This window comes from Charadrius vociferus, unplaced genomic scaffold (assembly GCF_000708025.1).
Source record: "Charadrius vociferus isolate BGI_N301 unplaced genomic scaffold, ASM70802v2 scaffold1077, whole genome shotgun sequence".
Lineage (NCBI taxonomy): Eukaryota > Metazoa > Chordata > Aves > Charadriiformes > Charadriidae > Charadrius > Charadrius vociferus.
Genome location: NW_009649168.1, coordinates 1,344,347 through 1,372,186, shown reverse-complemented (window position 1 = coordinate 1,372,186; position 27,840 = coordinate 1,344,347). Strand labels below are relative to the sequence as shown.

The window sequence follows — 27,840 nt, the reverse complement described above, 5'->3', positions numbered from 1 at the left end:
AGAGCAAGAAAATAACTAACTTCTCAGAAAATTAGCTTGTGTTAACAAATTCCATTTCCAAATATGGAGGAAAAAACCACTATATTCTTTCAGTTCTTCTGAGAATATTTGTCAGTTATATACAATAAAAAAATCATTATTAATATCACTGCTCAATAGATAAGTCATAAGGAACCCAAACTACTAGCCTATACATAAAATTGCTACAGAAAAAGAACGAAGTATGTATGTTTTGCTACCCACTTCATCTGAATCCAGGATTTTGATTTTTCCATAATATTTTAATATGTACCTGTAGTTTTTGTTATCCCTAGGCTCTGAAGCAGGTTTTTGTTGTTGTTGTGAAACTAAGATTAATCAAGGATTAACGCAGAAATACATGTTGTTCTAAACTATTCTTATGCTTCCGTGGCAGAAGCAGTTAGTCCTTAGGAAGGCTGCCTGGTGATTTATAGCTGTGTTCTAACACAAAAAGCAACAACATTTGGTCCCACACTTTAAGTTTCAAATAAGCAATTTAATAACATCTTAACATTGTTTTTACAATCTTAAAACATGTGTGCGTATTTTATTCCTTATGAAGCTGAAATCTTTTTAAACCAAAGTAATTCTATTGAAAATTCGATTTTGAAAGTTTCAAAACTGTTTTAATATACTGAAAGAGTAGCTACTGAAAACAAAACAGTCTAAAAAGACAGTTCTGATAACGTTTAAAATGAACAAAAAAGCAAGACGACTTCAGGTAAGAGTGTATGCATTTTAACAGCTTCACTATTTCTTTCACTAAACAATATCCTTTTCTGAATTATGTATTAAGAAAAAGAGAGTAAATTTAAAAGAACAAAACTGAATTTCTTTGAAACCAGTATTTCTAATTCCAGACTATTTTTCTTTTTGAAATAGCTTTCTATATGGTTATACTTATATCTACATTTAAAAATGGGCTGAAAGAAATAAAGAAAATGAAAAATGAAAAGAAGGTTTATGTAGTTATGTATCTATAAAGTTTATATGTATAAAGGAAATAAATATAGTATTAAACATATTGAGTATGACAGAAAAATGCAACAACATACTAACTCTGAAAGAATAGTAATACTGTGGTTATACTAATCAAATAATGCTAGGGCACTAGTCATTTTTTCAGTTTAAGTAAAGAGCTTTTCAGCCTCTTTAATTTTTCTCTTCCTGTCCATTTTAGAAACTGCAGTCCATCCAGCCTCTCGCATTTTTCTTATGGTTGTAAGTTTCAGTACGGAGCCTGGAGTTTTCACGTTTGATGTAGTTGGTTTCTAAGAAGAAAAAGAAATCCATTAGTTTCTAGAACCAGTTTGATTAACTGTTTGTTTTGATCTGAAGAAAAGCTAAGTACCTTTTTTGGTGTCATGGCATATAATTGTGAAGCTTGAGGATAATCTTTGTATAATTTTTTAAACATTTCTTCCTCTGAGACTATGCTCTTAAATTAAAAATAAAAAAGTTACTTAATCACACTATATTAAAAATATATTTTCTTTCCCACCGGGAATATTAGAGTATAAAAAAAAAAGTTAAGAAGTTACTATGAAGCCTCAACAGTTCAATAAAAACCATGTAAAAATCAATATAAAAGTTAATATATATTTTTGTATAGCGGTACTGTGTTTGTCATATAGTTACTAATTATGTACATATAAATAAAATTCCAGAAAGAACCAATGAAATAAAAATATACACATAAATATTGTCTTAGATACAGAACCCCACATGCTTTTTATATATTCTTAGATATAGCAGCATGCATAAACAACTGTAAAGTACACTATTCTCTGATTTTTACCAGGAGGTCACTGTGTTCAGAGCTATCTGACTGAGCATCCAGCTGTAGAAGCACTTTTTGCTTTTTCCTCATGCACTGTTCTGAATGCAGATTTGTGCTTTCACGTTGCAGATTATGTACTGGAGGAGTCTTTATAATATATGTCTGGGAAAGAAAAAGATGGCATTTAAAATTACATTTTCACTGGTAATTATAGAATCTAGAACCAAACTCATAACCCATCTTACAGACTGAGTATCCAGGAAGACACTAGAGAGATGCTGTGGAACAATTATCTTTCCATCCAAAATGTGAAGCAAATACTCAAACAAAGAAAAAAAAAATCCCTTTTTTGTTGCCAAACAAGGAGAATGAACAGGAAGCTCTGGAAGAACTGAGTTTTATGGCACACTAGATATATCTAACTTCTTCATGCTTATCTGCAGAAATTTGGGTTATTCTGAACTGTGGTCACTACACGCAGACTAACCAACATTTAAGAAAACACAAACAAAACTGCAGGAAAAACCTTTCAGAAAGACATTGCTAGTGATATCAAGAAAAAGATTGCTTTTACTTAAATAGTTCTTTCACTAGAAGTTAAACTTCTCAGAAATAATGCAATGGAAAATGCAATCCTTTTTTAGAAAGGATAACAAAGATGGTAGCTGTTTCTATTGTTAAGATATAAACATCACCTGCGAGCTTCTGACAGGGTAGAAGCATAAACTTTTGCAGTTACGGTGAAGCAGTCAGGAATACTTTGATAATTTTTTACAGCTACACAAGCTATATTCTGTTCCGTTGAGAAAAATGTGCTTTTACAGACAACGCTTTTCTTTTAAGACCAAGTAAAAGAATTCTAGAGACTGTCCCTCTAGGACAGGAGTTGTTACTGATCAATGATAACAAACAAATTAGGTAACTAAGCAAGAAAAATGACACACAATGGGAGCACTTACACAAATTGCTTTCTAATATCGCTGGGGAATACTTTTTTTTTTTGTGGCTATCTACCTTTTAAATCCCTGCTTATCACAACAAAAACATAAATAAGCATCAACAGAGAAGTAAGAAATACAGTCAGAAAACTAAAACAAGAACAATGCACTATTATGAGTTACAAACCTTTAAAGATGGACTACCCAAGGGACTTCGTGCAGGTGCTGAAGGAGGCATTTTTTTCTTTTCCATCATGTTGACTTTTGCAGGAATATCATTGGGCGACTTTTTATTTTTTACATTAATAGATGCACAGTCCAGATCTAAATGAAGCTTAGGAGTCTCAGAAAAATGATTTTGCATTTTCTAAAATTAAAAGAGGTTTAAATTAAAAGCATTTCAGTGTCTTTGGTCGAGTGTACATAATTTATCATGGAACTTCAATCAGATCGCATATGTGTAAATACTACCAAATTCTAAAATTGATTAATGATAAGGTTAAAGCTACCTTGTCCTTCTTTTCATCTTCAGGAACCATATTTTGGAGGGATTCTTTTGCAAGATTCTCCTAAAAAAAAGAGTTATGTGATAAGAAGTAAATATTTTATTTTAATTAGTTGTTGAAAACCTCCTTGGTGTAATTACACAACACAGTCCACAATCATACTGCTACAAAGTTCACACAAATGTATGACCCAGATTTAGTCAAACTGCAGCATTCAAAAGTCATGACTTTTCTATTCACAGTTTCATTTCTTATACAACTTCTCCCATCTCTACCAAGGAACCTAGACACCATTCCTTTTAATAAGAAAATATGATACAATTTTTATCACAGCTGTATTTAATGAAGAGTTCTATTTTTGAGTGATTATTTTTATGCAAGAAACTGGAAGCATTCTTGTTCATTGGAGTAAGTGTTCCTTCACTGTCTTTTTAAGTCTCTTTTGCATTTCTGTTGCCAACTGAAGAAAACTACGTACCAATCACAAAATCACAGAATGGTTAAGGTTGGAATGGACCTCTGGAGATCATCTAGTCTAACACCCCTGTTTGCAGCAGAGTAAACTAGAGTAGGCTGATCAGGACTGCGTCCAACAGGGTCTGAAATGTCTCCAAGCATGAAGACTCAACCTCTTTGGGCAACCTGTTCCTGTGTTTTATCACCCTTACAATAATAGTTTTTTCCTGTTTAAATGGTATTTCTTGTACTTTGTTTTGTTCCCATTGTCTCTTGTCCTTTCAGTGGATACCAATGAGAAAGTCTTGCTCCATCTTCTTTACTCCCTGCCATAAGGTATTTATACACACTGATAATATGTCTGTGAGCTGTCTCGAGGCTGAACTATCCCAGCTCTCTCAGTCCCTCTTTTCTGCCAGATGCTCCAATCCCTTAATGATCTTCATGGCCTTTTGCTGCACTTGCTCCAGTACGCCCTTGTCTGTCTTGTACTGGGCAGCCCAAAACTGGAAATAATACTCTAAATGTGGTCTCGCCAGTGCTGAGTATAGAAAAAGGATCAGGTCCCTTGACCTGCTAGCAACACTCTTCCTATTGCAGCATAAGATAGTGAGCACGTTTCTGGCTCGTGTTCAACTTGCTGTTCACTAGAACCTCAGGGCTTTTCCTGCAATGCTGCTTTCAAGCCTATCAGCCCCTGACCTGTACCCGTTCTATACGTTATTGCTTCCCCAGTGCAGGACTTCACATTTCTCTCTGTTAAACCTCATGGCATCCCTGTTCACCCATGTCTCCAGCATGTCCAGGTCCCTCTGAAGGACAACATAACCACCTGCTGTATCAACCATTTCTCCCAATTTTGTATCATCTGCGAACTTGCTGATGCTGCACTCTGTCCCATCATCTATGCCATTCATGAAGATGTTAAAGAGTATTGCCCCAGAATCAACACCAGACATACATCACTAGTGACTGGCCTCCGTTTGGACTTTGTGCCTCACTAACTGCAGTCCCTTAAGATCAGCAGTTCAGCCAGTTCTCACTCCATCTACTTTACTGTCCACTCATTTCGCCCACACTTCATCAGTTTGCCGATAAGGATGTTATGAGAGACAGTGTTGAAGCCTTACTAAGGCTAAGATAAACAACATCCAGTGTTCTCCCCTTGTCTGCCAATTCAGTCATCTCATCATAGATGGCAATCAGGATGGTTAAGCACAATTTTCCCTTCATATAAATCTATGCTGACTACTCCCAATCACCTTGTTCTTCATGTGTTTGGAAATGGTTCCTAGGATCATTCGTTCCATCAACTTTCCAGGCATTGAGGTGAGGCTGCCTAGCCTACATTTCACCAGATCCTTCTTCTTGCCCCTCTTGAAGGTAGGACTGACAGTTGCTTTCTTCAAGTCTTCAGGAACCTCTGCCAGCCATCATGACCTTTCAAAGATAATTGAGAGTGGCCTTGCAATGATACTGGCCACCTCCCTCAGCCCTTTTGAGTGTATCCCATCAGATCCCATGGACTTATGTATGTCCAGGTTGTTTAAAAACTCCCTAACCTGATCCTCCTCCATCAAGGGTAAGTCTTTCTTTCTCCAGAATTTCCAGGTACCATTGAATACCACAGCCTTTTCCATGTCCTTTGTCATCAGAACTCATCCCACATTCAGCAGCAGGTCCTGTAGAAGCCTTTCTTGTTGCCCATCACTCCTGTTGTCAGTTTTACCTTCGTATTGGCTTTGGCTTTCCTGACATCATCCCTGCAAGCTTGGACAGTTCTTCATAGGATTTCAATCTCTCCCTGCTTCCCTCATACTTACCAATTAAGGATTAATGCAAAACATTCACTGCCACTAGAAATGAGACTTCAGAGAGCATCAAGCTCTTGAAATCAGACAGCAAGTGAGAGCAAGATCTAGAATCAAAAGTGCACTTCAGAGCTGTCCTTATTATATTGCATAACACCAGGCCACACATGTCACCCATGCTGCTACATTTAGTAAAAAAAAAAAAAAACCTTCTCTTCAATTTCTGCTTTAAGTTGTTCCTTAAGGGCTGACAGTTCGCTTTTCAAACAGGACAGCTCACTTTCCTAAAAACAATGAGATAAAGTATACGGTTAACTACGCTTAACCTGGAAAAAAGAAGACAGTCCAAATGAGACAGTAATTAATAGGGATATTAATTATAAACAAAAAAAAAATTCCATTTGCTCAATAGAGCTGACTTATCCATAAAGTTAGCATGTTGAAAGGTATCTACAATTCATTTTCAGAATGATTCAATCACTAAAGTAACAGATGATCAGAGTAAAAAACCAAAAAAAATAAACCCAAGAAAACACGTAGCCTTGAGTCACACTGCCTTCTTTAAAAAAAAACTAACCAAAAAAACTTTGTGAGGAAATACTCTGTGAAAGGAAAGTGTCAGAAAAATACTGCATTTTAGGTAGATGCTGTAGAACTACACTTTTGTGAAAGTCTTGAGGGGATGTTGGCTCTCAGAACAAAAAAAAAGGTGATGCAACTCTAGACTTGAAGTTTTGTTTTAGTTTGTTTGAAAAAGAGTTGAAGTATTACTAAGAAACAGGTGCTTGACCAGAACCATTCCAGGTAAGAACTTAAAACACTTGTGAGCACATGGGGGTAGGGGTTGTGGAGTGGACTGCAACTATTTAATACAAAAGCTTCTTATGCAGACAATGAGGTTAGAACATGACGCAATATCAGGAAAAGTAAACAGAAAAGCACAGCTACTCCAATTTATTTTTACAAGCATCTGGGTTTTTTTAATGCACATAATAAAATCTGTAAGAAAATAACAGTAAACGGAAATTAGTGGGTTGATCTTTACTGTTCAGTCCCACTAAAGCAGACAATTAACCTCCCAAGGATTAGATAGGAAGAAGTCTAATGATATTTATAATTACATTACACCTTAAGGACAACAGCCTCTCCATTTAACTATTTTGTGCTGAAGAGTATGCCTTACCAATGATCTTTTTGATGTTAAATGCTCTTGCTCTTTTATTTTATAAAGTTTTAACTCTGTATCTTTTTCTTCAACCATTTTATCATATTCATGCTGTATTAAAAACAAAACAGAAAAACCCAACAAACTCAAAACATTTGACTAAATGTTACAATTATACCTCTACCTAATCTTAAAACATTGCTCATTTTTTTCAAATAAGACTCTTGTGAAGATTTAGAAAGCACTATGAACAAACATTGATGCTTCAGCAGAAACTGTAAAACAGAAAAAGCACAAGCAATATTATTTTGTGGTCTGACAGAATGCTTTATCTCTAGGCAGTGGTACGTGTTTCGGCACATAAAAGCTAGCCATGTTATTTTTATTAATGGTATCTGCTAAATATACTGCAAAACAGAGTAATAGGGAATGTAAATGAAAGTGTTAAGTTAAACTGCTAAAGGTCACTAAGTAATCTGCTCCTAAAAAGAGGACCAAACTGATAGTGAAGAACAGTATGGTATCAAAGGAAGGTTGAATATAAAATTAAATCCTGCAAAGCACAAACCTATACACTCCTTTAATCAGTGTCCAAATACAACACCTTAAATAAATGCAGTCCGCAGGACAATTTCAAAAGGCCCACACCACCATTGTGTATTATCTAAAGCATTACTGGGCATTCCAAGGTGCTACTTGTTCACATCATGTCACGTTTGCTAGAAATTTAGACAAATGGAATTTACCTGCCAGCAGGCATGCTTTCAAAATCTGAAGATGAATTTATTTTTAGGTGATGAAAAGTCAAGCTCTTGTTCAACTTCATTTTCCTAGACTCAGGTCTTTATTATCAAGTTTCACTTTGTAATTCATTGAATCACAGAACGCTTTGGGTCGCATGACCTTAAAGGTCATCTAGTTCCAACCCCCCTGCCATGGGCAGGGACACATTCTGCTAGACCACGTTACTCAAAGCCCCGTCCAATCTGGCCTTGAACACTTCAAGAATATTAGTAATATTCTGATTCTGAAAGGTTTATACTTAGCATAGTATCACACATTACAAATCACAGAAATCAGTAAAATCTCTTACCTTGTGTTTTTCCATAAGTGCCACCATTTCAGTTATCTTGTGTTGACATCGGATATCAGTTTCTCTCTGTGTTATTGTTGCTTCATCAGCAAGCAACCTCATCTTCTCTACCTGTTAGTAACAGGTTTCATTTAATTCAAGAACAATTAACAATATATTTTTTAAAAAAAATAATCTTAGTTTCATTTCTTCTTACCCCTGTGGATGCAATGTATTTATAGTCTCATCTAGTGTAGTGCTTCAGTTTCAAAACCTACATCTTTTATTCATATCGTTAAAACGGGCAAATAAACCTAGATTAAAAGTACATCCATTCTTCCATGGCAGACAAATGTCATTTTCAACTAGAAGGCCATTTCAAGCAGTCTGCCCTAACATTTTTGGTATTATCATCAAAAAAGTGTAGGCAAGAAAATACTAATATGGGAGAAGTTATAATCTAATTTGCTTATGCTGTATTTATACCAAGAATATAATTTCTGTGAACAATATTGACAAAACAATATTGAGAAAAAGAATTTTACTGCTTTCTTCTTTTTAAAGACATATACCGATACTTCAACTTCAGAATCTAATATACTAAAGCTTTGCTCACATGCATACACAAGAAATTCTATCTATGTTGATAAGACTGCTACGTAAAAGCTAGGAATCTGACCAATACAGCTTCATAAACCTATCATACATCAAAAAAAATAATTAAAAGGTGCAGTAAAAATTAACAACTCTTACCTCTTCAAGAAGTTTATTTTCATTTACTTTTTGTGTTTCAATGTCTTTTTGATAGATGTCAACTGTTTCCTTATGTTGCTTGTTCATATTTTCCATCTCTAACTGTAATTTATTCACCTTTTGAGAATGCAAAATTATTGCTGTAATTTGTTCAGGAACAAATATGCCAATGATTTTTTTTTTAGCTCTTATTTTCAAGCAGAACCACTCTGTTACTTTTCAGGTATATGACTGAACTATTTTCTATTTAATGTTCAACTTTTTCCATAAAGAGTCGAACTTTGGCCTGAAGTGAGTTAGTAAAAAATTCATAGAAACAATGGCAACACCACAATGAGAAAGAGAGCCCATAGCAGTTTTGTGCACCCCTCTTGATAAAACAGTCCTAAAGCTAGAGGCTAGTCAATCACAAAGAATCATTCCAATATTAGGGAACCATCCACGAGAAATCTGACACCATTCTGCCTTCTGTACAAGAGACTCTTTAGTATTGCTACCATGGAATGCAAAGTAGGGATTTTTTAAAGGAAGCACAACTGATAGTCGCCTAAGACTTCGCAGTATGAATGTATGACTGTTTGCTGTTTATAATTAAATCTTTTTTTTTTCACAGTTTATCTGGAAATAGTTTATTTTTAGAATTTTCTTTAGTTCTAAAACAGATTAATTCCTTTTAGCTCCTAATACTAATGAGAATTCGGTATGAAACAAATAGGAAGAGTCTGTTCCTAAGCAGTCACCCTAAATGCTGTGAATTCTTTGAAAAAAATACAGATGGAGATTTTATTCCCTCCTTTGTAAATCTATTTAAGATTTTAACTGTTTTATAGTATGTTTTCCTCCCAAGTGTTCATTTTGATTATAATTTTTCCTTTGCAGTTTCCCATAAGAACACCCTCAAAACAGTCTACAACTTTCTTGAAGTGTGGTACCCAAAACTGGACACAATATTCTAATCAGGGACTTACCATTGCTGAACACAACAAAAAAACTGCCTAAAGTGAATAATATATGTATTTCTTTTAACTGCTTTTCTATTTCAATGGGGTGGCATTAGTGAATAACGTTCAGTACACTATCAACCAAAAAAAGAAAGGGACTGATTAGGAATGTAATTCCTTGAGATGTTATGTCCATCTCTTACAAATGTCTGACAGCCCAGTCAGTGTCCAATGATTAAAAATGGAAGTATTTTACAAAAATTATGTGCTCATTCCTGTAAAATCTGTATCCCAGATCCATAAAACAATTAAAAATGTGCTAAACGTTATCATCAGTTACACTGGGACTTAAAACATTTAGTCTTTGTGCTTTACCCTCACTTTCTACATGAAGTTATTTAAACCTACCTTCCCTTCATAAATGCTTGTTTTCTTGCTTTCTGCAGTAATTTTCTTTTTCAGCGCCTTATTCTGTCAAAATAAAGTAAAACAAACACTATAATTTAATAAGTTAACAGAATTATGTAATGATTTAACTGCATCAAGTAGGTCAGAATCTTCAAAATTCCAGCTTTCAGCAAGGAAATAGCTCTCTTTTTGTTGTGCAGTTCAGGTTCCAGATTAATTCTCCAAACAAAAGAATGCTCAACTACTTTAATAATACTGTTACTTCATGACCACATGAAAAGCTCCTCGTTGGTGACAACAGAGGATAACAAAAGAGGGTGCAGAATAGGAAGAAAAACTAAGATGCTGCAGACAGTAAACGTACAGATGTCATGACAAAACAAGTTATTAATTTTTACAGTAGTTATTAACAATTTGTCCAATTGGTAACTGAGATAAGTCATTATTTCAAGTATATCAATGATACCATGTACTAAATAAAAATAGTAAAAGTTTAATAAAGATACTATTTCTGTAATTGCATTTTTCAAAAGTAAGGATAATTTCACAATCAAGTAGTTCCAAAGGTGACTCCTTAATATGCTCAGTTAGGATAAGAAAGGAAATAATATAAATTACTTAGGTATAACTAAAGATATCACACCAGACAAAAACTGTTGAAAAGTAAGTTACCACAAAATACCATGTTTTATGTATTTGTGATTTTTAAAAATTGTACATACCTCCTGTTGCAACTCTTCAATGCATTTGGTTTTATTTTCCACCTGTTTCTTTAAATTATTCAACTAAAAGAGATATTTCAAACATTAATTAATAAACTCCTAAAAAATTAATCACTGTGGTAAAGATTACTGTCAAGGTTCTTAGACATGCATTTGCACAAGTCTGAATAATTTCAATGGGACTGAAACACACACTAACCTGCTATAATGACTGGAGTTTTAACCATAAGGTACTACAAGAATTTTGCTAGCCCAATATCATCAACAGTAGTGAATATCACCACAGCAATGAATCAGTTCCTCAGTGGTTGTAGAGTTTAGAAAGAAGGAAAAAAAAAAGTAGCTTTGCAATTTAAAAAATAATCTTGTATGAAGTTCTCTACAGTCCATTAAAAAATAAATGTTCATACCTTATTTTCTACAATCTTCAACTGCTTTTCCTTTCTTGAAATTTCATTTTCAATACTTTTAGCCTGGAATTATAATTGTAAATCTAGTCATATTATCAGAATTTTTGTACTCTCCTAAAGAAAAAAAAGGTGTAATAGCAGAATTGCTATTAATTACTACGTTACAATTACAAAGCAGTTCCCTCAAAAATGAGAATTAAGTGTATTCCCTATTTTGTATTCATGGAAAAAATAACTAAGCTATCATCCCAAGCCCAGAGTATCTTCTTTGACTTTTACAATAAAATTTTGAAATCCATTATGATTAAAATAAGGTGTACTTTGAAACTACAGTATTACAGTAAAAATATTTGACAATATTTCTAAAACTCCTATTACATATTGAAAGCTAATCCATACCCCATCCATCACTAAGTAGGTATACAGAAATAAAAAAGGGGGTTCTCCGTTTGCCTGAAATGTAACAAATCTGGACTTGTAAGCCTCCATGTAAAGAGTAAACATCCCACTGAAGGTCCTTGTCTTTTAAAATAAAAATGCTCAGCATGTATACGTATGTTGACTCAACTGGTAGCAGCACTGAAAGAAAGCCTCTGTAAGATATTACACCCCCAGGCAGAGCTTTGCAAAAAAAGTTTTTACATTTAGATTTTGTCCTACAGGTTATGTTATATATTTTCAAGATAAAGCACATGCTATCACATACATTTTCTTCTCTTTCATCCAGTTTACTTTTAATCTCTTCACCTTTCTTTGCCATCTTCTCCTTCAAAGACTCCAGTTCATTTCTAAATGCCAAATTAAGAAGCATTAGTAAATATTTACTTAATTTCTTTTCACTACTTCTAAATAAACCCATACTTAATTTTCTATAAAGAGCGGCTAATATTGATGAGAACCTCATAAGATGTTCAATGAAAATGTTCTTAAAATGATGCAAAATGACTGCTAAGTTAATGTCTGACCTGTACATACTTTTTGAAAGTACAGAAAGATGTTCCCCTTACCCGAGCAAAATGTATTCTAATCTGTAGTATTGCATCTATGAAACATGGAACGCTGCCTGTCTATTGGGTTGGTGTTACAGAGACTACTTCAGAGAGTAACATTTAACTAGTTTCACCTTTTCACACTTAATCCATAACCTTTAACTTCTGCTTTCATTTTCTTCACACCTAAGATGGCAATGCACAACAGGATAGGTCTCTATATGTAATTCGAAGCTATGGCAAAACTTGTTCCTGCAGCTGTTAAGTACTGATAATTTGTAGAAACTTCTACATGGCCAACAATAATACTAAATAATTTCTGTTTAGCTATATAACCTAAAAAAGCATTAATCTAAAAATCACAGAAAGCAGTTTATGAACACAACATTTAGACTAACTCTGAAGGAATCAAGTCTACTTCCTTTAATAATATTGTAAACTAATATTTGTTTTTACTTGCCTTAACTGTCCATTTGCTACTTCCAGGTTTTCAACTAAATGTTTTGTATTTTCTTCTTTTTTTCTACTATCCTAAATAAAGACCCACAAAAGTAAAGTGAATAAAATTCAAAGTGACATGTTAAATTCAAAGACACCTTAAGCAGTATCTTGACCTACCTTATTCACAAGGGTAACTGCGCTTCCTTTGTATTTTAAACACAAAAAATAGTTCAGATACTCTACAGAACCATGTCATGTTGCAGTTCACCATATGATTTATATTTTAAATAGAATGTTGTCCTTTAAAAATAGCTGGAAGTTTACAACTTGCCTCATGACTTTCTTGAAGTTTCTTGAGTTCTGTTGCCATACCACTTTTCTCTTGTGCTATTTGTTCTTTTTCTAATAAAAGCTTATCGATAGACACTGTTAATTGTTCATTCTTTAGCCTAATGTAAAACAAATGGTCAAGAAAAATGAGAACATGTATTTTGAACATCTAAGTTAAATTTATCTGATACAAAATGTTACTTCACACCGAAAAAAGTCCAGGCCTGTATCTACAAATTTAAGCTTTGCAGCAAAGTTACAGTGATGCAAAAAGGCAACAGAAGTAGGAAAGAAAATGAGAGTCAACTTCTATAGAAATATAATGGTTGTTGAAGACGATGTAGTTCAAAATCCAGCTCAAAGCAGGGTTAACAATGAATTCAGAAACTTTTTCTTCATGTTAACCCAACTAAGTCACATTGATATGGAACAATTACACACAAATATAGAAAGCGCAATTTATAAATACAAGTACATAACAGATGTCACACTGTGTGCATAGGTTAAAAAATTTCATTAGAAAACAATCATAGAGAATTACATTGTATACTAACATAACTTCTATGTAACACAAAAAAATAATACTATATTTTCAAAAATGATCATACGCCTCTCGTTCAAGATCTGTATTCAGTGTCATAAGCTGTTTTAAATAATTTTGTTCCTTTTCAGCTGTACTAGTCAGCTGTACTTTCAAATCATGGATTTCTTTCTGCAGAAGAAAAAGAAAGTGTTTTGAGTATACACATGTAAACTACAAGTCATGAAAGCTATTAGAAACGAACTGACAACACAAAGCTTTAAGATGAAACAAAACTACATACATGCCATAAATGAGCCAGACTGTATCTTTACATCTCTCTGGTGTGATGTGAAAGTAGTGTGAGATATTGAACCCCGATACGAATGCTAAATGTGTCCCCTACTGTAAGTCTAACTAATCGGTGTGCAAAATTAGTGACAAAATTAGCTTTCCTTGGACATTATTTTAAATAAAGACATTTGCTTCAGACATCATAAGCTTTTGCATTCACCTAAATAAAACAAATTAAACAAAAATCACGGAGTCCCAGTACTATGTGATAGAATAAGCACATTTTGGATGCAGCCCAAACCACACAGCAAAACTCCTCCCTCAGAAATTTGCTGCCATTACAAGATAAGGCAAGCCCTGAAACGTAATGCTTTTTAAAAATATATAAACGCTTTGAATACTGTTTCCTCCTAATAACTGGTGATACACTGATACCACAGGCACTGGGAAGCAGCTGGGGGGGGAGGGAAAGAATAGGGAGAGAGGGAGAGTAGTTTTTAAGCACAGCACATAGTGAACTTCGGGAATTTCTTATCACAGAAGGCTATGGAGGTAAATAGTATGAGGAGGTTCAAAAACACATGAGACAAGTGAACATGAAGAAGCCCATAAACTGACAGGAAAGGCAACTGACGGGGATGTGTCCTCAAACATCCTTAATACAGCTGCTGTAGGAATGGAAGGGGTACAGTAGGAATGGAAGGGGTACAGACCATAGATAATATGGTTCCTCTGCTCCATAGATAATATGGTTCCACGCTCCTATGCTACATAGTACCTTCTGCTGTCATTGTCACAAGCAGAGCAGTGCATTGGGTGGAGCACTGGTCTGAATATGAGATATTTCTTATGTTCTTACATAAAAGTGATAATGTGTAACTTAACTATTTATAAAAACATGTTACTATCACCCTTTATTCAGACCTCTCTGATTTGGAGAACATTTTTAATTTCTTTTTCTCTCTCCTGCAGATTTTCTACAGTAGCCTCAAGATCTTTCTTCTTCACTAGAAGTCCTTCAACTTTTCCCTGTTTAAGAAGATTAGTGAAACTCAGTTTAGAAAAGTCAATGCGCAGCATATAAGGAACAAACATACATGGTAAAATGCAGACCTGGTTTCACACTATCTTACGTTAGTTGATGCAGTTTCTTGTTAGACTTGTAAATATAAGATCATAACAAAAATAATACTGTATTAAAAGTGCACTTCATATCACGTAGACTTCTGTAACAGAAAACTGGCCTATGTCACAGTTCAGTAGGGTTCACAGAGACAAGAGCTAATTACCTCGGTAAACTTCCCTATAACTAAGAACAGAACACCCAGTATAATGGGAATACACGGAACAGGTTGTTATAACCCAAAAGACCTTTCTGCAGGCTCTTAAATATTTTCTCTTGAAAAGGGACATGCATCACCACAGTACACGATGCTTTCTAATCACTAAATGCTGCAGTGTGGAGGACACCTCACCGTAACTAACACCCCACAAACAGCAAAATAATCACAACAGATTTGTGAAGCAACAAACCTATGAAACCTGTGAAACTGCTTATTATTTTTCTTATTTTTTCACACATAACCCTTTCACAAATTTGACTGCCTTTTCTGGGTAGTGTCAGAAGCTTGGTTATCCATTAAACACCAAAATGAGGTAAGCCTTTACAATGCTTGATTTTTAGAAGATTATTATGAAGAAAGCTAGCCACTCAAGGAATTATCTTTACTGTCAAAAACTAGTTGATCCCTCAGCCTTAAATGTTATATGCACGATGCTCACAAGGTTTGAGCTAATGTTCATCACAAAACAAAAAAAAAAAAAGGAAAAAAAAATATTTTTCAGAAAAGTTCAGAATGAGGAAAGAGCAAATACTAGGCACAATTAAAACCAGGAAATCTTTATGTCCAGAAGGACAGGCATTTGAATAGGTGTGAATGAAGAAGGAAATGACCAGAAGTGTTGACAAGGAAAACCAAAACAAAGCAGAACAAAACAAGAAAAACAGTGGGAAGAATCAATTCATTCAAAGAAAACAGTGAAATCATCTAAAAGACAGGTAAGAACATTTAGTAGCAACATTAAGGCAGATTAGACAGTGTCTATATGCGGCATTTAAGATACTTAAAAAGCAAGAGAGACTTCATATGAAAAATAAATGCCATGAGACTAATAAAACGAACATTTACCAGTGTTTCTGACAGCTCTTCAAGTTGCATTTCTTTGTCACATTTTAGTTTAGTCATGTCTTCTACAGCACATGTAATGTAAAATTGATTGAACAGAATAATTTTACACATTTAACATGCACTATAAAGCATATATCCCTTTGCAATACCAAATTTTCAAAACTTGTTGGATTAAGTTCAGAAATTGTGAAGCTAAATTATAACCTAAATTATGACTTAATCTAAACATAGAGTTGAAAAAATTATTCAGAAAGACATAAGCAAATATGTATCTGAAGAGAAACTGATCATTTATCTTAAATAAAATTAAGAACCTATCATGCTTTCCACAATCATGGTTTCAAATAAACCGTGGACTGTAAGAACGTTTACAATCCCCAAGTATTGACGCATCTGCATTTTTACAGAGAAAAATACGGACTGCTAAAGATATTCACATGGATATGCTGAAAAAGGAAACCACTTATTAGTAACTTCAAAATGTTTTCTATGTGCACATTTACATTACTGGTATTTTTTGCAAGTACTGGGTACGAAACTCATTTCTGCTCTGGAATTCTCACAGGTCATATCTCACCTTGTTTTAGACAAGCATTAGCAGTTAACTTTTGAACACTTACCTTTAGATGCCCTCAGTACACACAAGAACATCAAACTATAGTTGTCATCTACCATATCAGGACTAGAGACATATGCTGCACACTGGGAAAAGACTGCTAAAGATAGATCTCTTACTCTGGGGGCTAAGAAGTGCATATCTAGGAATCACAGGATATCAAAGCAATATTTAAAGCTAACAACTGCCAGTGTGAATCTACATACAACAGGGGGAGAGCGGGCTGCAGGAAAGCTTAATGCAAGTGTTTTGTCTCTGCTACAAGCTACAGAAGTCATTCCTGGAATCTACTGTTCAGCAATCTAACACTACCTCTCAAACAGGTCTGCAGTGCTATCAGTCTGAACTGGAAGAGTGCAGAGAAACCAAATGAATTCCAGAAGAATCCATGCATGTATGGTCTTAATACTGGACGTCTGCGCAGCACTGCTGTTTGACTGTTGCTAGCTACAATTACTACCAAAGAAAAGGGAGTCAGATGAGTAAAAATAAATTTAAACATTCCTGACAGGTACAGGGTACTGTAAACCATTTTTCCAAGCAATAGGGACAGTCTATTTTCAGGAAACAGAAGAAAACATTTTTACTACTATTTAGCTCATTTTCTTTCTTTCTACAAATCTTACCCAATTCAGCAGACTTATTTCTGAGCTCCAAGGTAAGTAGCTTTGACTCATTTTCACATTTCTCCAATCTAAGGAAATAATAAAAAAAAAGTTGTATAGTACAAAGCATTGCACTTGAAACTTGAAGGACAATAAAACAAAGTCTTAACACCAGCATTTTAAGAACAATTGCCATTCACCAGGCAGGTGATACATCTGCCTGCAACATGTATCAAATTTCAATTTTACAACTTGGGAACAGTAGGCATAAAAATAAACAAATATATACATACATAAATCTGTATTTCTTAAAAATAGAATTATAAAAGTCAGGGGAGGAGGGGGGCAAAAAATTTGCTTTCTTATAGAGCAATGTCAACGAGCACAACTGAAAAAAAATACATTAAATTATCCGCATTTAGATCAGTGTGTCAAAAAAACAAATTTCAGCTTCATATCTCTTTGTTCTTGGCTTTGTCATAAAATGTAACCACTTAGAAGGCACCTTAATACCATGTATCCAAAAAAACACTGTTTCTTGAAAAACTCAGCTGTGATAATGTATTAAAATACATCTTTACCGTTCTTATTTTTAGAAAGGTTGATTTCAGTTGCCATCAGGTTCTTTGACAAATACATAATTTTTAAAACTACAGAAAACCTGAAATACATTAATAATAGCATTAAACAGGACTATTATCACATATGGAAGAGTATCTTCCTCACTAAACGTTCCATTAATAAGGAACTGCCAAGTACTAAGTGAGATTACTGCTCTTTTAGTTGAGCTGCATCCACGCAAAATCAAACAGCGTAACCGTCTTCAAGTGCTAATAATTCAAATAATGAGACAGGTGAAGGACTTTAAAAAAAAAATATTAGTGATTACAAAAAAAGCAATTACACCAAATCACATCTGAAGTTTAGGTTTTATTCCCAGAAGCTTAGAAATCTAGTATTTTACCTGCAAGATCATTCTTTGAATTTACTGTTTAACTTACCTATTTTGCTCTTTTTGCAGCAAGCTTCTCAAATTAGAAATAGAAGTCTCAAACTCCTCTTTCAGGGATGCATGCAAAGCCTTAATTTTTTTACATTCTTCTACCTCTGCTTCTTTTTCTCCAGTGACCTGAACTAATGCTTTCACTGCAGTCTGCAACTCTGTTTCTAAGTTCTTTTGAGTAACCTACAAAAAAGTGACATAATTTCTAACCATGTTTTGCAACAAACAGACACAACTGTTTCATATCTAAAGTATCAGTAATTATTTATGCAATTACTCATCTAATCTTTTTACACTGGAAAATTATAAGCAGGCTGTACCTCTGTTTTTTGCAATGAAACTTTGGCCTCTTCCAGTTCTGCCCTCAAATGTTCTTGATGGATCTGGGATTCCTTTAACATGTCTCCTTCGTGTCCTAAGCAAAAATATATATGCTTACATTTGAGCAAAATAGGATATTTACTAAAAAATGCTTGCATTTCTATTTTACAGGTAAATACATTCCTACACTTCAATCAAGTTACATGATGTATTCATGTCATTGTTAAGGAAAGTCTCCAAGATGATTATTCAACTTACTAAGTAACAGTAAGCAAAATGTAAAATTACATATATTTATAAAATTTAAGAAAATGCAGCCGTCTATATGTATCTGGCATAAAAAAACTATACGAAAACCTTCCTCCCTACTCCCCAGGGAAGGGGAGGCTGAAAATCGGTTCACTTCTAAAGAACAAAGGTACTTGCATCATATACTATAAGTATTTTGTAATATAGATGGCTTACAAATACTGATAATCAAGTTCTGAAAAGTAAGTTTCCTCAATGGAACCTGACTTTAAGTTTGCAAAACTCAAGCAATGTATTTTCCCCTTGCAATCTTCAAAAACTCTCACTGCTTGACTCACCCTTAAAAAAGAACCCTTCAAATATAGTTACACTTCCAATCCCAGTCAATCCTTTGCCTATTTGCAAATAAGATTCCATTTAAAAGTGGTAACATTTTGCCGGGTTATTTGGCACAGATGTGAAAATATGTCCTATTGACCACAGAACAAGGCTACTATTTATGGACTACTAAACAAATATACTTTGAAGACCCTTCACTAACTTGATTTGAAACTGATCAACCCAGTAACCAGGAAAATCACTGTTATCTATTATGGTGCCATGTTCACTATACAAGTCCAACTGAAACGGGAAAGATCTCCAGAACAGTGATAGGGCTATACAGTGTCCTGGTAAGACTTCTTTTACAGAAAAGGAATGACAGGGTATATGGCACTTTACAGCAGTATAACATGTTCACACTAGAGTTTATTGAAGAGTAAAAGAAAAATCCATTGCAAGGAAGCTGTTATGTCAATACAAAACCAGGGTGTAGCCTAAGCCTAAAGGGAAAGCCTTTGTTACAAAATAACGGCCTAGATTGTATACATATGCAGATTACAGTAGCAGTCCTGATCCCACATCAGCAGCTTCTGTTCCAACTGAAAATATGGCCTGCAAGGCCCAAAATTCTGCTGCTGTCTAGTAGCAGGGTAAAATTATCACGATCCTGTTTCCTATATGTCTATAACTAGTTATATTTTAAGATAGCAGAGAAAACTCTTACTTTTTGCTTGTACTAAGTCAGCAATCTTATTTTTTGATTCCTGCAGCTGAGTCTTGATGTCTCTTATTATACCATCTTTTTCATCGCTCTGTATGGCAAGAACTGAAATCTAACAAAATTAATATAATATCATAACGAAGTGCAGAAAAACAGGACAGGTTCTCATTTTCATTGGTGCACCGCTATGATTACCATACATACTGTTGTCATTCCAGTTAAATAAGGTGATCAATCTTAGCCAAATATCGACCAAGTCATATTACTCTAGATGAAAAAGCTCTTCAGTTCAAAATCAAAGCATGAATTCCAACAGATGAAAGATATGGAATATTACTAAAGTTAGCAGAATAACAGCTCCAGCTGTTATTTTTGTCCTTTTTACTGATGCCCAGAAACGCCCCTTGCCCCTTTGTAATGTCACATCCATCTGCAAAAAAAACAACTCTTGACCTTCCCAGACACAGATGGATGCTCTGCTTCTCAGACTCCTGCTTCCAAACTAAAAACTCTTACCACAATTAATTTATTCAACTTAATCAGTCTTCCATCATGGCTACCTCATCACACCACTACAAAAAACTACTCTAATCTCAGATTTCTAAATTCTCTTACCAGCCTGTGGTCTGATATGCATTATAATCATTCTTCCCAAGTTCCTTCTTACCAGACATGAACTAAACCTTTCTTAATTATGAGGAGTTATGACTCCTTTGCTAATTTTATGCTTCTGCACAAGCCACTTACAAAGGCAAGCATATGTATAGAGAACAGAAAGAGTATTCAGTGTTTACATGGTAGTTTTAAATTCTGTCACTAAGATGTCCCTTGTTACAATACACCAGCCTACTTCACATTTTATTCTAAATAAATAACACAGAAGAAACATATCATCAACAGGTCATTTGCAATATTAATTTCCATCCTTCCAAAATACAAATATTTTACAAACAACCAAGCACTTTTACAGTAATTGTTTTCATTTGATATATCAGCAATCACAAAAGCAAAACAAGAGTTCAAATGCTAAAGAAACTGCAAGATTTGTTTCAAAAATAAAGCTGTACTTATTAGATTGTAAAACTGAGCAAACCTGCTTTTCCTTCATAATGACTTCCAGTTTGCATTCTTTTTCAAACTTGTCCACTTTTTCTGCTTCTTCTTTTACTTTTGAGATACAGTAATAGCCATAGTTAATACACTAGTTAAAATATACTCCAAGTTAAACAGTTTCCAGTTTAACATTGCTTATAATTGTACAGCTGTACAATTTATTTCATAAAGAGTAATCAGACTAATTAATTTTTGCACCAGCTTTCCACGGAATTAAGCCATTATTCCACATATTACTTAATAGTTTGTTATAAAAAACTAATAGAAATGCACATGTAAAAATGAAACAGGCACACAGTAGCATAAATAAAGCAAATGTAATTAAAATTTCTGCAGCTGTAGACTACTGCATTATCATTTAAATAAACCAACTACATAAAATAAGTAGTGATCTCTAGACTGTACTTCACAGATAAAACTTAGACTTTGAGTGACTATTTGAAAAACAAAGTTCAAAATCTGACCCAGTAGAAAAACAATAAAAGGGCCCAGGCATTTAATAGCAGGCAGCGTGAATAAAAGAGGGTCCAGACTGTCACAGCGTTAACAGTTCAGCATTCTACCACTTCGTATCTTTCTGGCCTGAAACTGCTTGCAGTAAAACCTTTGAAGTACAAAATTGTTAAGCCTGCAGCATAAACACAATAAACAGAATTCTCACGTTTGAAACCCATTTCCAATCTGGTGTTCTCTGCTTGCACACGAAGCTCTTCAAATGCCATTATCATTCTCTAAAAATCAAATTCAATATGTATGTTCATATAAAACTAAGTAATGAAGAATTATGTTTATGGTTTGTTGTTAACAGAATGTTATAATTATTCAAAGTCAGAAGTTTAAGAATTTCTATACTCAACATCTAAACAATTTCAAGCATGAAATATTTTTACTGGCCCATGTTTGTAGATCCCTAACACAACGGAAGAGTAGTTGTGCTTTTCTTAGTTGCTACCACAGCCTATAATTAATATTTAACCATTATACCATGTACTCTCTGTATCTGCTTAACATCGAGTTCATCACTCCCAAACAATGATGCCTTGCATTTCTCTATTATAAATATGCTAGGGTCTTATCTTCCACACTGGAATAATCAATAACAAAAATATAATAAATTAATTTATTTGTCAAGACTGCACTTCTTTTGCAAATTAAAAAGGTAAAAACCCTCTTTAAGTCGAGGAATATTCACACATTATACTTCTTATTCCACACAAAAAACCACCAGTTCCCATATTGAATTTTGTTGTTGTGTCACACTCAAAACTGAAATTAATTTTCTTTGTTCATGTTTATTTTACATTGCACTTTACATTAAATAAAATTATTTAACAGAATAATCCTAATATACCTGACCCCAAAACCTACTGAAGACAGACCTATGCAACCTACTCTAGTTGACCCTGCTTTTAGCAGGCGAAGTTCTCTGGATGTTTTCCAGAGGATGCTTCCAATCTCAGCCATTCCATGAAATCACCAGATAGACAGGTGAAACAGAGTACAAAAAGAAGACAGAAATTATCACAGTCACCTAACACTAAGCAGATCATACACATCCCACAGGTCATACGGATCTACATCCCAAACACTGTTGCATTTTATCCAATGAATGTGCCCTACACAATACAAAAATAATTCTTGAAAAGGGACTGAAAACCTGACTTCCTGCATCACACAAGACAGTTATAATTACTTTATCAGAGAACATTCTTTGTACAAATAGTATCTGAACATATCCATATAATTCAGATCACATTTGAGCCTTTTAGCAAGCTACATCACTTACCTCAACGTTGTTATTAAGTTCCACGTATAGTTGTCTTGTTTCTTCTCTTTCATGTTCATCTATCAAAGTAAGAATGTACCATAAAGTTTCCCTTTTGAAAAAGAACGCCAGCTGGCCAAGCCATTATGCTTTAACAGCATAATGAATTTAAAAAGGAATTATAGGCTCTTTTCTTATTTTAAAAAAATCATTATGAAACAGGGTGACAAAAGTTATAACATCTGGAGAAAATGTATATTCCATTGAAATATCAATCAAGCTCAGCTTTTCAAACGTCTTCCCAGTCTCATTTTTTCTGTGAATAGTGTAATTCTGGATCAATTTATATAACTATATTAATTTTGACAGTATTTATGTTGTTGAATATTAATGTATCAAAAGTGTTACGGTTTTAAAAACTGTAATATAAGGTTTAGCACTGACTTTCTTCCCATCAGCAAAGATACCCATGACCACAGAACTGTCATTATAGAATAGTAACAATATTCCATCTCCATCTTTTTCTTTTTTTTACTTTTGTTTTTGTAATTGTTATTATTTTTCCCTAAGAAAACAGTTATAGAAAAGAACAGTAAGAAACACAGCTATCAAAGAAGTACAGTGCATCTATACACAGGTGTTGAATTTCATATAGAATAAAATCCCAAGTCAAGAACGTATTTTAAAACCTCAGGAATTTAAACTTTGTTAAGTCATCCAATTGTCTTGGCTCAGTCAATTTAGTGAGAAGAATGCTAGTTACTCATAGCGTCTTGGAGTTTGGATCTTTTTTCCCCCATTAATCTGTAACTGCTCCAAACAGCGTAACACCAACCCTGGAAATTTGTTAGAGAGAGCTAGGAGAGGTAACTAGACTGGATTCTACTGTGTAAACAATGGGAAGGAAGTGCCACCTCATATGTCTTAATATACTCAAGGTGTCTGGATGGAACTGAAAAACGTCAATGGACTGACAAGACCTCAGGAGAGCTGCACTCCTCTGGAATGGCTGCTATTGGCTAACTAGCACTGCTTGCACTGCCTTAAACCTGTATCAGTGTTTAGACACCTAAAAAGTTCCAAGGCTTGTAGCCTTTTAGCAAACAATCATATTGACATCAGAAAACCTCTGGATTTAGCATTACAAAACATATGTGGATTAGATCTATGGCTTCACTTCTAACGGCACGCTGGTGCAGAGCCACCTACAATTTATCTCAACCGGTGAATGTATCTGGAACAGAATGATAGCTTTTTTTCATTCGTGAATTTAGAGAAAGCTAGAAGTACATTTACTTTCATAAATCAAAATTTAAATAGCATTTACATTTGGTGGACTTCTCTGTGAAGTGAGTGCAGGTTTCCTTGAGCAGATTACACAGATGTCTTGAAGCGCTGTTTCTAAAAGAGGAAAAAATACTGTAATATGTTGTCACAGGAATGCATGACAGTTTGAATACCTAAGTAGTAACAATGTAAATGCCCTGATGACCTTTACAATTCAACAACTGTATGTAACTTCCCATATTAATACAGTTCTCAGCATGAAAACTAATTATTTTCACAAAAATATATTTGATTGTATGACTTACTCTTTTAAAAGATCTTTATTTTCACATATCTCATCTTCCAGTTTTAAACTTAGTTTTTCATTTTCAAACTAATTTCATAGGAAACAAATATAAAACACATTGTTATTGAAAAAATATACTAGAAATATACACTTCTCAAATCTCACATGAAAAAGTAATTTTCTGTATCAGAAGACAGAAATCTATTTTATCTAATATTATATGCTGAGACATCTTTTGTTACAGTTTCCCTGAAAGACATAATAATAAACAATGATTTTCCAGCAACTGAAACACTTACAAGTATGTTATTCATACATATATTCACACACTACTGCATGCACCCCTTCTCAGAATAACCATTTTCTCAAGGTAAAAGTCAAACAATCAAAGATGACTCAGATTACCAAATCCAAATCAAAACACAAACAACAACAAAAAACGACCAATATTTTGTTTAAAATATATAATTCAGTCACAGTTTTATGCATATGTTTTTCTGTCCACCACTACCAGCGAGATAAGAAACTGGGATAAAGAAGAGTGCTCTATTTCCTCTGTGTGTTGAATACAGAAATATGCAAGAGCATACTTTACGCATACCAGGAGGATGAAAGCTTATTCAGTCTTGAAGTGGTTTCTGCATACCCACAGTATGATGTGCAAGTAAATAATACAAAGATGGAATGCACATTATTAAAAAGAGGAAAACCATTTTTAAAAAACAAAGTTATTTTTTCCTTTAATAGCAGGAGAGCCATAGGTCATTCGTATCTAGCCAAATGGCTTCCAAAAATCATCACAGCAACAGTTCAAAATTTCTTCAACCTGTGCAACGTTCTTTAATATTTAATTGTACAAATAATATCTTCATACGAAATCGGCAGGTACTTTCTCTACATTTTACGTATTAAATGTATGTTGTACAATACTGGCCTGCAACTCCTGAATCGCTTTACGCTGTGCTTCAATAATCTTTCTATTTTCTTGCAGCTTTCTTTCTTTCTGCTTTAGTTCGGATTCTACACTTAGTTTCCACCGTTTGATCTTCTCAGCCTCTTTGTAGAGTTTTGAATACAATTCATTCATTGTTTCTACATTCTATTAAAACAGGTTCCACAATTTAATCTCAAATACTATTTAATTAATAATGTTTTAGATACATATTTATCTTTTAGAAATATCACAAGAGTAAATTTTTTTCCACAGATGGTGACACAATCTTATATACAATCAGGAACCAGTTTAAATCTTCATGCATCCACTGTGTATGTATCAACAGACATTACAGAACAAGAAAGAGACACAAACACAAGTGAAAAATACCCCACTGCCTCCAGATATAGTGGCATCGCTAAATAGATAACCTTAAAGACATAGATAACCGCACTCCACCAAAAGTCAATAGAAGTTTTGCTAGAATTATCAGTAGAGCCAAGATTCCTTCTGTTAGGTTCTTCACATCATCTCCCTCCTCTTATTCTGACAGATACTGCCGAGTTAAGTAAAAGCAGCTTCAGAGATCTTGCCCAAGACTACCTGCTGTATGTTTTTGCAGTTAACTCATACACAAAGCAGGAAGGAAAACCAACCAACCTCATGTTCTTAGAACATCTTTAAAGCGCAATACAAGCAGTGCTTGCTCAGTGGTTTGGGCAGGTAATAGTACAGCAGGCCACAGGGCAGTTCTGCAGATTGTTTTAAGTACGTTGTCACCTAACACTATCCTTGTTTTGGCTGCATCATAATACTACTACAGTCCTAACTGTACTTTAATAGCTGCTAGGGCTAAAAGAAGTTTGGTCCTCGGGGATATAAAAATCATTAGGAGGACTGCAAGAAATATGTTCCATTGTTGCAGCAAACAGCATTTCGTATCTGGGAAGCACAGAAAGCTACCGAAAAAAAGGTTACCTTTACTGAGCTATACTAAAGCAGAAAAACGTTGGTAAAAACACTATGAGAAAAATCAAACGCTTGAGGAAACCATTCCGCTAATTCATTGTTTTATAGGTAAAATAAAGCCAGACAAGGTAATTGGGATAATCTGCTTCAATTTTCCAAAGAATACTCTGACTTCAGTCCTTCAGCCTTTCAATAGGCTATTCAGAACCAGTTTCACAAAGATATTTAAGTGCCTAAATCTTACCCTGATTAAAACTTGCATACTCCCCAGGCACTTTAAATAAAAAACAAAACAAAACAAAAAACACACACAAAAAAAACCCAAAAAACACAAAAAAAACCCCAACCAACACACAGCTTGGAAATCTCCTTAGTATTTAAAGGTTTATCTCCAGGCGTGTTCACTGAATCGCAAATACCTCCTCCAAGTGATTCAGCTTTAAACAGGAGACAGAAAATTATTATCCACCTTTCACTACTTCCTGTAGCCCTGAAGCATCTATTAGAATAGTGCTTTAGGCACTGTTTTGGGAACAAATTAAGAGGCCCTAAGAAATTAGATATGCAGAGTTTATACTTAGCTGACCTCTTCATCTACCTCAGAGCAAAGTTTTACTTGCTGTGAAATCGCATCTGAAATATGAAGAGATTTTGATCAGAGTATTTCTAAAAAAATAACAGTGGAACTGTATTTAACAGTGTTATAGCTATGAAATTGTTAAACTACTAATGAAAAATGTCAACAATATTCAAAAAATGTAAAAGAATGTGCAAGGTAAATGCTTATTTTACTCTTACCTGAGTCAGTGATTTCACCACGGTTCGGTGTACTCATCATTACAAATGGCAAATTAAAATCATCATCTGAGCATTTGTTAAAACCCTGCACAAATTTAAAAATTAGTTTCCTATGGGTAGGTTTGTAAAGAAGGATTATAAAACCCAGAAAAAAAAAAGAGTACTGCTCATGTGAAAACAGAGGTTTCCATGAATAAATCAACTACCTGCAATTTTCAAAGCCCAAGGTATTGGTATGGATTTGGAATTCTCCTGCTTGCTCCTTACTTCACAGTGGCTTTTCAAACTGTTGGTCTTTTGTAGTTTGCTTTATAGACTATACTGTGGCCAAAGCCGAAGCTTTCCATTACAAGAACTTACTAGCTATTGCATGCCTGTACACAGCTGCATAGTAAAGGACTCATTAACGAAAATTATTTTTTCCCCAAGTTCAGTATTTGATACTTATGTTTTGCTTTATTCCCAAGCGTACTGGTAAAGCACATCTGATTATGTTTTAGCATGAAAATTTAATTTTACAAGGTGTCTTAAAAGTCACAGAATTGTCTTGTAAATAGAGTAATTCATCTCCTGTCAGAATGTCACATTTGAATCTGAACATATTTCATAAGGAGCCTCAACGTGAAAAACTATCTTGTTGAATTCACCTAACTCAGACTGCAGTGACAGAACACTTTCACGGCACACTGGATCTGGTGGGACCCATAAATCAAAGCCAGGAAGGGTATTCGAGTGGTGCACTTCCCACTTACTGTTCTGAATTACCCACATCAAACATGCATTTATCATTGGTGGTGTAGAGTTAAAACACACAGCAGATGCTCGAGAAGACAATTCTCTTTGGTTTTGATAGAAAAAAGTTTAAAGTATCTGAAATGTTACCCCCCCAGCGCGGACCGTCAGAGTTTACAGAAAAGTCAGTCCAGCTGACGCGCCCTCAGGCACACGTGTGCTTTCCTGGACGGAGGGTCGGTCAGGGCTTTGCCTGGGGACCGCTGGGAGGGCCGCTCCCCCCGACCCCCCTGGAAGGGCCCTTCCACCACTCGCCCCCCGGCCGCGCGCCAGCCGTTGCCGCCGGAGCAGCGCAAGGCGAGGCAGGCGGGAGG

The 27,840-nt window shown here is 34.6% G+C and overlaps 2 protein-coding genes across 2 annotated transcripts in view; both read right to left on the bottom strand.

Annotated features, from left to right (window-relative positions):
- Positions 1-1,148: 1,148 nt before the first annotated feature.
- SYCP1 (synaptonemal complex protein 1) lies at positions 1,149-27,081 on the bottom strand. The gene is made up of 31 exons (XM_009888482.1): positions 27,022-27,081; positions 26,735-26,819; positions 26,523-26,569; positions 24,968-25,132; positions 24,053-24,120; positions 23,788-23,861; positions 22,482-22,540; positions 21,357-21,426; positions 20,676-20,749; positions 19,586-19,694; positions 18,291-18,385; positions 17,969-18,153; positions 16,989-17,056; positions 15,747-15,808; positions 14,482-14,586; positions 13,352-13,455; positions 12,745-12,862; positions 12,433-12,503; positions 11,690-11,771; positions 10,984-11,046; positions 10,574-10,636; positions 9,852-9,914; positions 8,503-8,619; positions 7,771-7,881; positions 6,696-6,788; positions 5,722-5,796; positions 3,249-3,308; positions 2,927-3,106; positions 1,820-1,963; positions 1,373-1,459; positions 1,149-1,292 (listed from the first exon to the last, which is right to left on the bottom strand). Exons 1-31 carry the CDS (start codon positions 27,079-27,081, stop codon positions 1,149-1,151), a joined length of 2,901 nt encoding a protein of 966 aa, XP_009886784.1.
- Positions 27,082-27,190: 109 nt separating this feature from the next.
- Positions 27,191-27,840, bottom strand: part of LOC104289527 (bile acid receptor-like) — a 7,294-nt gene continuing 6,644 nt past the window's right edge. Inside the window, exon 10 of the mRNA XM_009888481.1 lies at positions 27,191-27,219. Within this exon, the coding sequence (XP_009886783.1) occupies positions 27,191-27,219 (29 nt within the window). The remainder of the gene's footprint in view (positions 27,220-27,840) is intronic.

Coding starts and splice junctions, on each gene's coding strand:
- SYCP1 (XM_009888482.1), bottom strand. CDS start 27,081: ATGGAAAGCTTCGGCTTTGGCCACAGTATAGTCTATAAAGCAAACTAC. Junction 22,541..23,787: donor CACAGAGAAGTCCACCAAAT/GTAAATGCTATT, acceptor TTACTTTGATAG/ATGAACATGAAAGAGAAGAA. Junction 11,047..11,689: donor TGGATGAAAGAGAAGAAAAT/GTATGTGATAGC, acceptor TTATAATTCCAG/GCTAAAAGTATTGAAAATGA.